General features: G+C 37.9%; 1 protein-coding gene across 6 annotated transcripts in view; it reads right to left on the bottom strand.

Annotated features, from left to right (window-relative positions):
• The window catches only part of NALCN (sodium leak channel, non-selective), a 238,893-nt gene that overhangs the window by 93,721 nt on the left and 130,787 nt on the right, over positions 1-14,385 (bottom strand). For 5 of the 6 annotated variants that reach the window (XM_017733360.1, XM_017733412.1, XM_008633570.2 and 2 more), the window contains 2 exons: positions 10,848-11,015; positions 6,169-6,360 (listed from right to left, as the gene is read on the bottom strand). In XM_017733360.1, the coding sequence (XP_017588849.1) occupies positions 6,169-6,360; positions 10,848-11,015 (360 nt within the window). The remainder of the gene's footprint in view (positions 1-6,168; positions 6,361-10,847; positions 11,016-14,385) is intronic. The other variant, XM_017733456.1, reaches the window with a different exon arrangement.

The following is a 14,385-nucleotide window of genomic DNA, read 5'->3' as shown; positions in this document are numbered from 1 at the left end:
CATTTTTTGTGGAACTTCTGTAACCTTTTCAAATTCCTTGAGACCAGGTATATATGTCAAAAATATAGGAAATAATGGGAATGTTTCAAACAACTTTATTTAGCCATAGGAACATATGAAAGCAGATAAGCCTAGAACCCAGATACCTTTGAAACCCCAGCTGGAGCCTGCAGCACCAACTAGAATTGAACTCAATGTGAGCAATGTGTAACTGCAGATGTACATCCTATACAGACACTGAGGAATGCACACTGCCTAGGAAACAGAAATTTGAGTATGGTATCAATGAGGCCAAACTATTGTATAAGTTTCTTTTGCTTTTGCCTGACATCCAAAGCATTCTCTTCCCAGACAGTGAGGATCAAAGCTGGTATCTTAACTGAAGTTTATGCATAACCAAAAAGGGCTAGAAACTGAAGACATCAACAGTGCAGCTTACAGCTAATAAGATTCCTAGAATTCAAGATGTTAACACAGTTCCAAGGATATATTAGATCTGTGCTCAGTGTGCCCAGCAGCAGCAGATTAATGCATTAATGCAATGGCACAAAGAGAAGAGGATTCTTCTTGTCAAACCCATGAGAAAACAGTATCCAGACAGCCCTTCACACCAACTTACCCTAAGCTAAAACCTGTGCTGGAAAAGCTGAAAACATGTAGCTATACAAAGTTATGTGCTTGTGAAACAATGAAATGGGTCTAATTTATTTTTAAAGCTGCTGGCAAAAACAACTGGTGGGAGACTTCAAGTTTCTATTATTATTATAAACCACAGGAAAATACTTCGCTTGGGCTCTTTATCAAGTTTATAGAGTTTTTCAAACAAAAAAATTATTTCTCTTAGCAGTTTCTTCCAATGCAAACAGAACCATTAAGTTTATACCCTCACCCCTAAGGGAGTCCACTCCAGGTTGTGACTTCTCACCTGCAGTGAAAGTAAATTTACTCTAGAGAAGACTGTCCATGTGCATGTATACAGCACTTGGTTTTGGCCCCATGTGAGATCCCTATGGCTAACAATCATTAATATGTGGTGACAAGAAGCTGGTTCAAATTATCTGAAATAATAAGGAGGATGTGGCATGACTTGCTACATGCTGTTTCTGTATCATGAAATCAAGCATATACCAAGGGCTATCTGCCTAACATTTCAAAGGAGGGCCTGCAAGTACAAAGCATGCTAGGATGGTGTAACAGGACTGGGTAAGGCAGGGACAATCTAATCCAGTGCATCTTGTTACGCAGGCACTGCATAAAAGACACTGCCTTTTTGGAGTGCCCAGTTGGAGAGAACAATTTCCATGTCTGTAACCAGGGCTTGCCTTGGAGAAAGTCTGCTGGAAGCAGGAAGGAAGTTGACTAAACAGTATCAGAAGACCACTGATACTGCCTGTCCATTCTTCTATTGACCACAGATAAGGATTCTAGCACTAAAGCTTTTTCTCCTTTGTTGATTTAAAGAATACATATTTTAAAGTGCTCAGCACTGCTTCTTGGTCTCAGGTTCCCTCTGTAACGGGGAGCTGAAGCTAAACCAGGCAGCTGTCATTTGGCTGCACTCAGAGCATCCCTGGAGCCAGTGGCCATTGCACCTGGCTGGTGTGGCACTCCTTGCTGAAGCATAAGGTGGGCACTACATTAAGTAATACATCCCACTGCTAGCTTTAAAAACACCTGAGGGACTGGATAACTTAACTAGTGCAGTATCCTTTCTTCTGAACCACACTTAATTGCCACAGCTTACTGCTTTTAGAAAATACATATTTTACTTAATTCTTCAAGGTATAAAAATACCTTCAATACTATGTTGTGGACTCCTCATTAATACAAGCACTAGATTAATGTGGAGAAGAAATTCTTCTAACATCAAAAAATCTAATCTTCCATCCAAACCAGTTGTGCATAAAGCATATAGTTTTATAAAATGGCCTTTCAATATAATTTAAGCACTTCATTATAACATTAAAGTCCAGTACAACGCAAAACATTAGTTTTAAGTAAATAAAGCAGTGCACAATGAATATGTGCTTTGCACCAAGCAATCTTCTTTAGAGCAAGTTATTTTAAGCTGAAAGGTGTACCTCCCACTGTTTATTTTAGAATTAATTTGAAATGCAACCAGCTGACAGAATCAACATCTGTGAAGACGAGACTTAGAAATTTATGCAAATGGTGATTTTCTGAATTAATTTGTGTTATAGAAAAGACTGTCAATTTCTTTGAGTATTTATGCCCTGTTACTTAATGAGCTGTTTTGATGATGGAAGTCAAACTACCTTTTTATTTATAGCGTAAGATTGGCAAAGGTTTGGTAGAATATATGAGCCAAAGTGCCAGTTCTGACATCTTGTCCAACTGTTACAGAGGTGGTGTCACACAAATTATTACTTGGAATTATAATGCACTTGTCTTGTAACTGGTGCTTGTGCACAAAATTTTAGGGACCAAATTCCACTGGCCTAATTCATAGAAGCAGTTCTACAATCATTGAAATTACTTCTTCAAATTAAGTTAAGGGGGTTTAGGACATTGCTGTAACATCCTTGCAAACTGTTCTACCAGCATAAACTTATGTTTTCCTTCTGACACAGTCATGAGGGCTCAGTGATGCCCTGAGAGAAGAGTAACCGTCCTGTAAAAATGTGGCAGTGATACTGAGATTTTAACTTCATCAGAGAATTAAGACTGCATTGTTCATCTTTTCTTAATATGTGTTGCTTAGATTGAACTAGTATTTCACATAATGAACTTTCTCCAAGCTCAAGGCTAGGAGCAGAGACTTGGTTTTGTGAGAACTCAGGGATTATTGCTGCTGTGATCAGTTGGGCCTGGCTTTCATCTTGTGTTGACCCATTTAAAAGAAGGGCAGAATTCCCAACTTTGTAACTTGAGACACAGAGCAGTCAGCACATGGCCCCAAACTCCAAAAGAAACCAGGGCATGGAAGTCAGGGACACTAACAATGTGTTTTGTTCTCCATACAGTGAATTTTCTTAGCGGCCACCTTACACCTATTTGAACAGTTTCCCCCTCCCATTCCTTCTTCAGGGGGCCCTGTCCTTCCTCATGGCTCAATATGTGCAGGTGAAGAAGATGTGCAAAAATAAGAGATGGCAGATTGGTTAAAAACAGTAAAGCAAACATCTGTATTTTTATACTTAGTATTAGAGAGAAAGCCAGTCCATTTGGCATGTTGTAATGGCCAAAAGAAGGGTGAAATTAGTAGCTATGGCAACAGTGAGCTTGTGCCTATTGATTTTCATCAGGAAACCATGTGAAAACATGCAATTTAGAGGCATTAGCAAAAGGAGGAGGTCTATTTGTTCCAAAACCCATACTGTGCCTTCTTATAAAGCACTTAGTTTCAAAATTATTTTACGTTTTGTCTCTTTCAGTGTAGAAAGCACTTTAATATACAAACTCAAAATTTAGCCTCTAGTGTCACCATTTTTGTCATCATGCTTGTCATCTCTGTATTTGCAACTGAAAAAAACTCACAGTAACAGTCCTGGCTATTTAAGGTCTGCTCTTCTTTGAGGGTAAGCTCTTAATAATTTATCTTAGCAAATTCTGGTATTGCAGACTTCATATCATCTCATATGTTATATATTCTGTCTTCAGTTATGTTTTGAAAATAATTATAATTGTCTTATTGCAAACTGATTCAGTGATCTTTATTCAGGGCAGAAAATGTGAGAACTCCCCAGACTTTGCTAGGAGGACACACTCCTTTAGAGGGATACCACTATTTCACACCATCAATCACAATTTTGAGTACAAAATTTTCGCTAAATTTTAACCTCTTAAGAGATGCTGCACTATAAAACTGCAAAAAGAAACCACATACTGTAAATTTTACACTTCTGAAACAAATATAACAAGGTGAATATGAATACAAATAAAAAAATAAATAATGAGATACTCATGCTTCTGGCTATGATAAGAAAAGTATAATTTCAATTCAGTATTGCTGGAACACTTGCATTGTTGCTAACAGCTCTTTTCTTTTTCCAGAACTTAAGTCAGAAAATAGAAGACAAGTAAAGACATTCTCTGTTTGTAAAAACATGGTTTAATTTGTTGGAGAGAATATTTTATCACCCTTCAAACAGGGATTTAGTATTGTCATACACCTGTTAAAATTCAATATGCTAGAAGACCTTATTGAAGCTTAAATGGCAGCAGATTAAAATGCTCAAAATAATCCAAAACATTACTAATGTATTGATATAAATTGGAAATTTTTCATTGCAAGTGGATTTTTCTCAGGTACTTGTATCAATTTATCTAGTTAAAATGTGCAGGTGATTGCAATCCTGTCTTAGTCATACTACAATTATTCTTTCAGGACTTTCACTGACATTTTGCACAAATAATAAAATAATCCTAAAACAAAATTCCATGGTGATTTGAAACCTGCAGTTTGAAGTTTTTTTCAGAAGGTTTACATGGGAATTGAGCACAGAATATGGTGGTAATATCACCTGATTTAGAGACCTGACTTAATTAGGAAAGCTTAAATTTTATTTCATTTTTTTCCTTTCTTCAGCATTTAATGAATTATACTGAATATCTAATTCTACCGGCTGCTTTTCTAAGCATGTTTTTCAAAACAGAAAGCATGGTGTCACATTATTCCCTGTGGGTAAGTATTTTTTTGTCTCACATTTGATGGCCAGCTTCCCATACATCAAGTTGAAGCTTGATAATTACAAATTGTTGTTTAGCCATTTTGTTCACTAAATGCATGACCCTTCAGGCTGCCTTATTCATTGTTATTTAATTGTTCCAACCAATGCACTTTCACTAAAATAGATACATTGGATAACCAAACTGGAATGACAGAAACAAATAAATTGTCACTGGAACCAATCCATGTACACTCAGTCTAATCCACTATTAAAGAAACTGCATTATTTTCATTCAGAACAGTGTGCTTCAATAAATACATTAGCTCCAATTTCCACTGATTTTCAATGTTCTGTTCTGAATTAGCACAATGCCTGTAAATATCCATTATTTATACCCAAAAGGCAAACACTTACTATGTCAATGCAGACAGGTTTTATAACTCCATGCAAAACAAGCATTCCTGTACAAATCAAGAACAACCACTTTCATAATATGAAGATATAACTCATGTGTAGACATGTTTTACATAAATTCTTGGATTGATATTTGTGCCTGTGGACATGAATCCTCTTCCTGTAACATGCTAGAGTACTGTTAAGCCATATAGTGTGTTGTGTCATCATCACGGTGCATAGGTAAAATTCCTCTATGTTCCCTTGACAGCACAAATAGAATACCTATCTCAAGGAAAGATGGCTTTCACTACAGAAGGACTACAGGAAGACTATTACACCCAGAAAATACAATTTTTTAATCTATACATATGGAGATAAACTGCTTCATGTTTTGCAGAAGGAAAGGAAGACTGCTAATGTAACACACATGATAGAATATGTCCTGGGTTGGGCTGGGATAGAGCTAATTTTCTTCCTAGTAGCTTGCACAATGCTATGTTTTGGATTTAAGATGAGAATGATGTTGATAATGCTCTGATGTTTTAGTTGGTGCTGACCAGTGCTTGCACACAGTCAGGGCCTTTCCTGCCTCTCACCCCACCAGTGAACAGGCTGAGGGTGCACAAGATGCTAGGAGGTGACACAGCCAGGACAGCCAACCCCAAATGACCAAAGGGATATCCCATCCCATATGGCATCATGGTCACCATATAAACTGGGGGCAAAACTGGTTAGAGGCTGCAAATTGGGAGCAGGCTGAGCATCGGTCTACATATAGTGAGCAATGGCATTGTGAGCCACTGATTTTGTATATTCTAATTCTTTTATCACTATTGTCTCCCCTTCCAGTTCTGTCCTACTAAAATTTCTTTATCTCAGCCCACAAATTTTACTTATTTTCCCCAATTCTCTCCCCTATCCCACTGCAGGGGGAGGATTGAACAAGTGGCTGTGTCATGTTTAGCTACTGGCCAGGTTAAATCACGACAGAATCACAGAATCATTAGGATGGAAAGGACCTTTAAGATCATTGAGTCCAATCATTAACCAAACACTGCCAAGTTCACCATCCATGGTAAGAAAATATCCATTATAAGAAAACAGTAACAAGGAATGAGTAATCAGTGCTTTTTATACTTGCCCTTGGAAAGGTTGTAAATCTATCCAGCTCTTCCACAAAGCAAAACATCTGTAAACTGATTGCTGACATTACAATCAAAAGGCTGGCAGTAAATACTACCAAACTCCCAAGTTTTTTTCCTGGTCCAAATATCTTATACACAAAATCCTCCAAAGCAGGAGAAATCTTTATAAGGCGAACTACTCTAAGAACCTGCAAGGAAAGAGAAAAATGCAACTGTATCAATTATTCGATGATCACATTAATCAACAATGTTCAAAATATCAGACATTAATGGCCAAAAAGGGACCTGCAGCCTTGTAGACCAATAAATATCAAGTTTCTACCACTTGTAACAGACGGCAAGTTGTGTGTTAGGTTAAAACCACAAAACCTGGAACATAAGCAGCATTGAGGCATACAGGCATGGGATGATAGTACAGGCATGGGAGGACCCAAGGTCTCCAAGGCTATAGTTAACTCACCGACTGTGAACAGTCATTGCAGAAATGCAACTGGGTAAAGCCAGCTTTGGGGTAACAAAGGGAGCAAAAAACATAGACAAAACACATCACAGATATTAAATCTGAATGCAATGTGGAATTAGAGACCGAAGGAGGTTTATAGTGTGCTACCAAACACAAGAACAGCTCCAGACAGGAGTCAAAGCACATCAGTCTGGATTTAGTAACTGAGAATCTCCTGAAGGGCTAGGTAAATGGCTCCAGTTTGATTATCATCACTGTTAAAATGTCATTATTATACTAAATGGACAGCATCCTGAACAGTCTTTGATGAAAGCTCTGCTTTGAGCAGTGGGCTCAATGAGATGGCGTTGAAAGGCCTCTTCCAACTTAGATTTCTCTGATTTTATGACATTTGTTATACCAGGTTAAATATTCACATAAAGAACTGCCAAGTCTTCTTCCACAGATCATCTTTCCATTTCAGTGACCTGAGGCAAAATTGTTTGGCATTACATACCACATAACCTAGCAAATTTGGTAATGAGCATAAATTATTTTTTATAATATTTCATATTATACATAGCATGGGAAATTTTGGGTGGTGCTTCTCAGTATCAGAAAAACTCAGTATCACACAACAGCATTATTTGCCCCTGACATATCAGACCTCTCAGCAGTGGCAGCAAAACTTTGACCTTGTGTGGAACTCCTCACCCATTCACTGCTGAGTCTACCTTGAAAGAGCTGCTCACAATTCTGATTTTCCTGTTTCTGCCATTGATGTTGACACACTGACATGAACATCAGTATCAACAAGGGCAGTGGCAGCAACAGTAGTTGCTGAAGACACCAGACAGCACATGGGGCAACTGAGATTCTGCAATTCTTAGGAAGAAAAAGACTCTATTCCAAGGTATTACCTGGATTTCCACAAGAATCATACAGGAACTAAAAGGTAGGAATTGCAGTGCAGTTATTGGCTGACCTTATGTACAAGTCAAATACTATTACTATGTTGTTTTTGGAAAGAAAATAAGTATGACAGAAGTTGTTCATATAATGAGTTTACTGTACCCTGTATCTTTCTAATAATGTATACCTTTGGACTTCACATGAAGCTTATCTCCTACCCATTTGTAAGGTATGCAGACTATGCTTATCATCTAGATTCAACTACCAAAGGGGAGAGAGAGAGGGTCCGCTCAAGAGAGCAGCTTACTCCAAGCACACCAGAGCCCTTATGTGAGACAGGATGAGCCTTTGCTGTCTTCTGTGGCAAAGACAAACAAGGGTCCTAGATTCAGGGTTACACTTCACAGCTTAATTTACACAACGTTAGCACAAGGTGAAATAAAGTCCTTTGTTTCATATTGGTACCTTGACTACATTACATATAATCTGAGTTCATGAAACTGGCTACTAAGGCAGACAGTGAGATGAGTGAGATTTCCAAGTACCATTAACATGTAAACACGGTGCCTTCTTACTTACAAGATTTACTCGCGGTGTAAATATTAGCTCTGCTCCCATCAATGCTAGTTTCAACACAAACCCCAGTGGGGAGAAGATTTCATACTAGTTGATATTCTGAGTGGTGTTTTAGATAAACTCAATTATCTGCATTACTTTTTTCCCTTTTCTTTGGGGAACTTTAATTGACCTTTAAGCAACACACTAATCTTATTGATACTGTTTGGTTTCTTCATTTATTTTCATTAGGTGACAAATTGAATCTAGCCAAAGTACATTCTAATGAATTTATGCATTTTGTATAATTGGACTGCAAATTGTATTAAATTTAGGAGCTGTAGAAGATGCACTATTTGGATTAGATTTAAAAATATATTAAAAACAAATCAAAATGAATAATGCAAAAGAGGAACCACAGCTTTGTTACAAATAATGGCTGCATCTCCTGCAAGGGATGATAGTTACTCAGAAAATGAGTCAGCAGTATTTTCCCCAAGCACAAATACAATACCATCACTTCAGTCCAGTATAGGTTTAATTCTGTTTAAACCTCTCCCTTTTATGCTGGTTCATTACAGATCTCTGCAATAATATGCAAAATCTGTCATTTCTCCACTGATTTTATGTCCTACAGATTATAGCCATGTAACAGTCCTTTGCTGTAGTCTTTCACAGAGGGCTTTGCAAAGTGCCTTGAATGAATGCACAGTGAATGCAAGGAAGATAGGTGGGAGGGTGGACAGTAGCCAATGTAGTAAAGAGTGAGCGATGTGCTGGCAAAAGGTAATGATACAGACTAATGAATAATGCAAACTGAAATGTATGCAAGGAGGACTAGACAAGCCAAACAACAATTCATGCTTGCTATTCTGGAATGTGTCAAGGACTTCTGTTTTCAGTAATCTGTTTTGTTGGCTGACAAGGAACACATTTACCCTGTCATCATGAATACCTAAATGCCTGGAAATCTGCCTAACATTAAGACATATTCAGGTGAAAAAGACTTTTTGACCTCGGTTGGTTTGAAAATGTGTTATCTAGCTTGCCCAGAACTTAACTGTGGAGGAGTATCGTGTGTACCTTACATGCTGACATCAAAGGTGTTCTGAAACCTTCCAATCATTTGCCTCCAAGGGGATTTGGATTGCAAAATACAACCCAAATCTTTCAGTGTAGCAGGTGTTTCTGCTTGTAAAACGTATGTCTTTCATAGACTTTGGAAAAAAAATCGCATCTTGAAATTTTCATAAAAGCTAGCACTGTGTAATTAAAAAAACCACCACCGCCACCACCACTGCTCCACTAAACTAATTAAATCAATTAAAAAGACATTATTTTATTATCAGCATCTGGTTACATTTTAGTTACACTTTCAATCCTATGAGTTAGTGATGACATCATCCATTTAGTCCAACATTCATATTTTATACTAAAAATTCTTACAAAGAAACCACCAGTCATAAGTGGACTATGTTTTAATACAGACCAATTATTAACTAAGTTGCTGACTGCTTTAACTGAGAGCTCCCAGCTATGCTCCCTGTGTACTTTTGACACAAGAGTGCAATGGCATACTCCTGACAGATCATCCTTTCTTGCACCTTAGATGTATCATGCTGCACTGAGTAACAACATTCTACATATTTGGACAGGAAAATCAAAGCTAGAATGACTTAAAAGTCTTCAAATGATATCAGGTGAAAGCAAAATAGATTTTTTTTATCCTGAAAGCTTTCTTGAGCAGGTCTGCAGAACCATTTAGAAAAAATACAGGATGACATTTGCAGAAATCTGAAAATTATAAAAATTATAAAAAAAATTATATTTCAACCCACACTTGGGGAGACTGCTTCCCCCATATTGTACTCATGATTACAAGATGTGTCTCTATAACTAATCACATTTATTGACAGGAGTCTGTCTGATGATTTACTATTTGCCTTTATTGAGTATTACGTATTCACCATGCCAATCCATTGCTGAATAATGGGCAGATATGAATCCTTTAATATATATATATTCTTAAAAAAACCCCTTTCTTTAGCACTGTAGAATATAACACATAATGAATCCCAGTGCTTTCTCCCAAAACTGGAACAACCCTAAGCACTTGAAGGAGCATGAATAGGGAATTGGTTGGGCTGGCTGACAAGAAGAATCAGAAGTCAGAATTAATCACTCTTTTTTTGTCTCTCTTTCCTGCTCTTCAGCCAAGTGAAAATGCAGGAAGAGCCTAAATAAACACACTTTTCCTCTAGATAAGGAATAGATGGACAACTATAAAACCCAAGTCTAGGATGACTCTGGATAAATTACCTCAGAAGACCCACAATATCTTAGTTAGGCATGTGACTGCCACAGAGATGAAAATTTGGAGAAGCAACAGCAAGTGAACTGAGGACTCAAGGAGAGCAGTCAGGAGAGTAGTGGTGGACACTACTGGAAGGTGATGTTATAAACAGCAGTGTACAAGGTCAAGGCTCAATGAAGAACAGTGAAGAAACAGAACAGAACTTAATGAGCAGTGAAGCTTAGATAAGAAATGGGAGTTACTGAAAACAGAAAGGACTTCTCAGCAATGTTAGAAAGAATCCTATTTTTGTAAATCCACTCAATGAACACAGTTAAAAGCAGAGATTTGTTATTTTATAGTTATTCTCAAAATGAGGCAATACTGTGAGAAAATTGAAATTTGTGTGAAATGTGGATGGGTAATGTTTTAATTTGGTATATAGGGTAAAAAGTAAAAGTATCTGATCATACCTGAAAATATGTAAATTGAGAGTGATAGAGGTCTGGATAAATATGGAGAGTGGTTCCAATCACAAGCAGCAACTCAAACTTGTGAAGAGATGAGCTGATGTATCCTGTGAAACCCAAACACCAGATCTTCAAAAGAGCTTCTAAATCAAACAGAACTGTAAAAGCAACCTAGACGGATATATAAAATAAGAAAGATGCATTCAAAACACTGAGTTAAATTAGAAGTTTCTATGTCATGATGTCTATCAGGGCTTTGTATGGCAAAAATAAAGATCTTCATAATATTTAACAAAACCAACCATATTCTGAACAGAAGAAACAATAATAGATTTCACTTCATAAAATTTTCTAGACTCAGCATAGACAGGTAGATTTCACAATTTGCAAAGCATGGAATTGTAAATCCCTCCAGATGATCTTTCATTTAAATACACATATAAAAAAGAAAATATGACTTACAACTTATTTTTTTTTCAAATTATGAAGTAATGAGATTTCTGAAGGATTTTAAGATATTTAAGAAAGACACCAAAGTTTAAAGGCCTCTAGTTTGAAAACCTCTACTTCAATTTTCTAAAACATCCAGAGTAATATGACAACCAAAACAGCTAGAAAAGAGGCAATGGTTTTTAAGCACTTAAAACAAATTTTTAAAAGAGTGGAAATTCAAAGTTAGTCCAGAATTGGTTAATTTTCACAATAATGTTAAAGAACTTGGACATGGTGGGAAGTTACAAGGGAAGAAATCAACCTGTAGTGATTAAATGACTTTGGAATTCTTCCAGAGGCCTTTCCTGAAATATTTGCACAGTAAATTGCATAATGTTCAGCTTAAACAAAAGGATAGGTGTACGTCTTCAAGATTTATTTTCTCTTACTTCTCTCACTACCAAAAATCCTTCTGGCTAGACACACTTCCTCATGTGCCTTCTTATTTTACCACTGTATATACTCTGAGGTGCTCTCTTCCACACTGTCCAGCAGACAGGAAATGCAATGGAAACACTTTTCTGTGACTCAGAAATGTTCTCCTCAGACCCTTTACACACATTGGGACTTAAAAGAGACTCTAAAATAACATTAGATCACAACTAAATACAACTAATACTTACAAAGTGCAGTAAAAATAAAGAAAATGCAGCTTACATCTCCTTTGAGGACTAGCATTATTAGTCTGTTAAGATGGAGAGACTAACTGACTGTGGGCCATGAGGTCTACTGAATTTGGCTGGGGATAAAAATGCTAGAGACTAAGATTTTAATGCTGACCCTGACAGTGAAAATCTCTGGGATGCTGTGTTAAGTATTTACATTATTTAAAATTTAAACTCTACAGTCCATCAAAAATATATTTACCAACATGAAAGAGAGAGGTTGGGAGATAGATAAATAAAACTTTACATATTTTATGTGTACAGGACTGTCACAAACAGGAGTGGAGATGGAAATGAAACAATGAAGCTTATGTCCTTTGTTTATTCCTCTAGTCCACAGAGCTATTTACAAGCACTGCTACCAGCTGTATTATATGGCTTCCTCAAGGCATGTAAAATAGTTACCAGGCTTCAAATGTCCTCAGAATGCTTCATAGCACTCCATCAATCAGGAGATTTTCCTTTTCTTAGGTGTCACGGGTTAGCAAGCACAGCTCCGGATTTTCTTGCAAAGAGGTGCTTACAGCTTCCTCTATGACCTGACAGAGCCTATCAACTGGCTAGTTCGAATATTGACAATTTTTAAGCAACTTAAAATTTTGACCGCCTCTGTGGTCCACATTTAAGAATGGACAAACCCCGGTTTGGACAGGTAGGGCAGGCGTGAACCACAGCCATCCTGGAGCCGTGCGGCCCTGTTCCACCTGTGGTCCCCCCAGCCCTGCTCTGTGCAGACGGTGTGGAGCCAGGGCTCTACACACTCCCCCCTCTCCAGTGTGGCCGAAGATTCAGCTGAAGCTGCCCCGCTGCCTGGCAAAGATCATGTAACCAACAACAATAAGCGACTCCAGCTGTGGGGCTGGGTGAGATTAACCCTTTTAGTGCTGTAAGTTTCCTCCAGAATAGATGAAGCCTGCAGACATAAAGTAAAGAAAGAAGAGCTGAAACCCTGAGGGAGGAGAAAGAGGAGACGCTTAGAAGCTGAAATTCTGTTGTGAAGCTATGGTGGTGATAGACTATGATATATCAGAGTACCCATTGTAATTTCATGAAGCATGGCGGGGTGGAGCGTTCAAACTGTAATTGTGAGCAAAAGCACTTGTTCTGGAATAAGCAAATGCTGAAGCAGCTGTAATTTGATGAGAAGTTTGAACAGGGAGAGATGGAAGTGGTGAGGGCTCTTGCTCCAGCCGGAAGGAGAAGACCTCTGTTCCTAGAGATGCTCCCAGAGATAGTCCTAGAGATGAAGATGATGAAGACCCTTTTCTCCCAGGAAAGGAGAAGGGCCTCTGTTCCTGGAGCTGAAGATGCTCCCTGAGATGGGTGAGGAGAACCTTTGTTTTTGAACAGCTCAACCTTAAAATTGTACCCCAACAGCTCAAGATTGGACCCTCAAAAGCAGTTGTGGGGAAAGCTGTAAGTTGGGAGAAGGGACTCCCACATGATGCGAGCAGAGAACCAACATGGGTGGCTGTCTTGTGATACTGAAGCCATGAGAGAATTTCTTGCGGAGGAGATATCTCCATAGCATGAGCAAGAGAGACTCCTCTTCCTAAATGAACTGAACAAGGTTATTATGGAAGTGGTAAACAGACTGAAAATCTCAAGGGTTGTCTTCTTACATTGTCAGTGGGAGAAGGGAGAAAGGTGGGGGGAGGAGAAGTGTTCTGAAGGTGTGGGGTTTTTTTTCCCTTTTTTTTTCCTTTCTTTTAGGTCCGTTAATAAAGTTCTTTATATTCTTTTAAATTTTTTACCTGCTTTGCTTTCTCCTAATTCTTATCTCACAGAAGGTAAATAAGTAATGAGTATTTTGGACCAAACCACTATATTAGGAAAGAAAGGCTACTAAGAAATATTTGTGTGCTTTCAGTCACAGACAGTGTAGGGATGCTTTTATGCCCTTATCCTCAAGTGGATCTGGCCAGTTTTTCAGCCTGTGCTCTGGGATCTCAAAGAGCCAGGTTTGAAGAAACTACTTCTTTACATGAAAATCTCTAAGACACGAGGAAAATGTTTTAGCAAAAACCCTTAAAAATAAAGCTCACTTTTAATGACAAGACATCTAACCGAGTCATAAAAGAAGAAGGGCATTGAATTAGGCAAAATGGAACGGTGGTTCAAAAGCAGCTGCAATTTAGCTCAGAGCAGGTGGAATAACAGTGCCATTTAAATACACACATACACACTTCAGAGCACATAGGCTTCCTATTAGAACAAGACTAACAAATATGATGTTAAGTGTATTTTAATTTATTCTAAAAATGTGTGGGCAGGATCATTTGCATTTCACATGCTTGTCAAATGAATTCAAACCACTGGCACTTAAAAATGTATCAAATGGTTTGCATAACATCTGATTACATTTATACACCTGTCTTCCTGCT

The sequence above is a fragment of the Corvus brachyrhynchos genome, unplaced genomic scaffold (assembly GCF_000691975.1).
Source record: "Corvus brachyrhynchos isolate BGI_N302 unplaced genomic scaffold, ASM69197v1 scaffold1120, whole genome shotgun sequence".
In the NCBI taxonomy this organism is placed as follows: Eukaryota; Metazoa; Chordata; class Aves; order Passeriformes; family Corvidae; genus Corvus; species Corvus brachyrhynchos.
The sequence above is the reverse complement of the archived record's forward strand: the minus strand, read 5'-3'. Positions and strand labels throughout refer to the sequence as shown.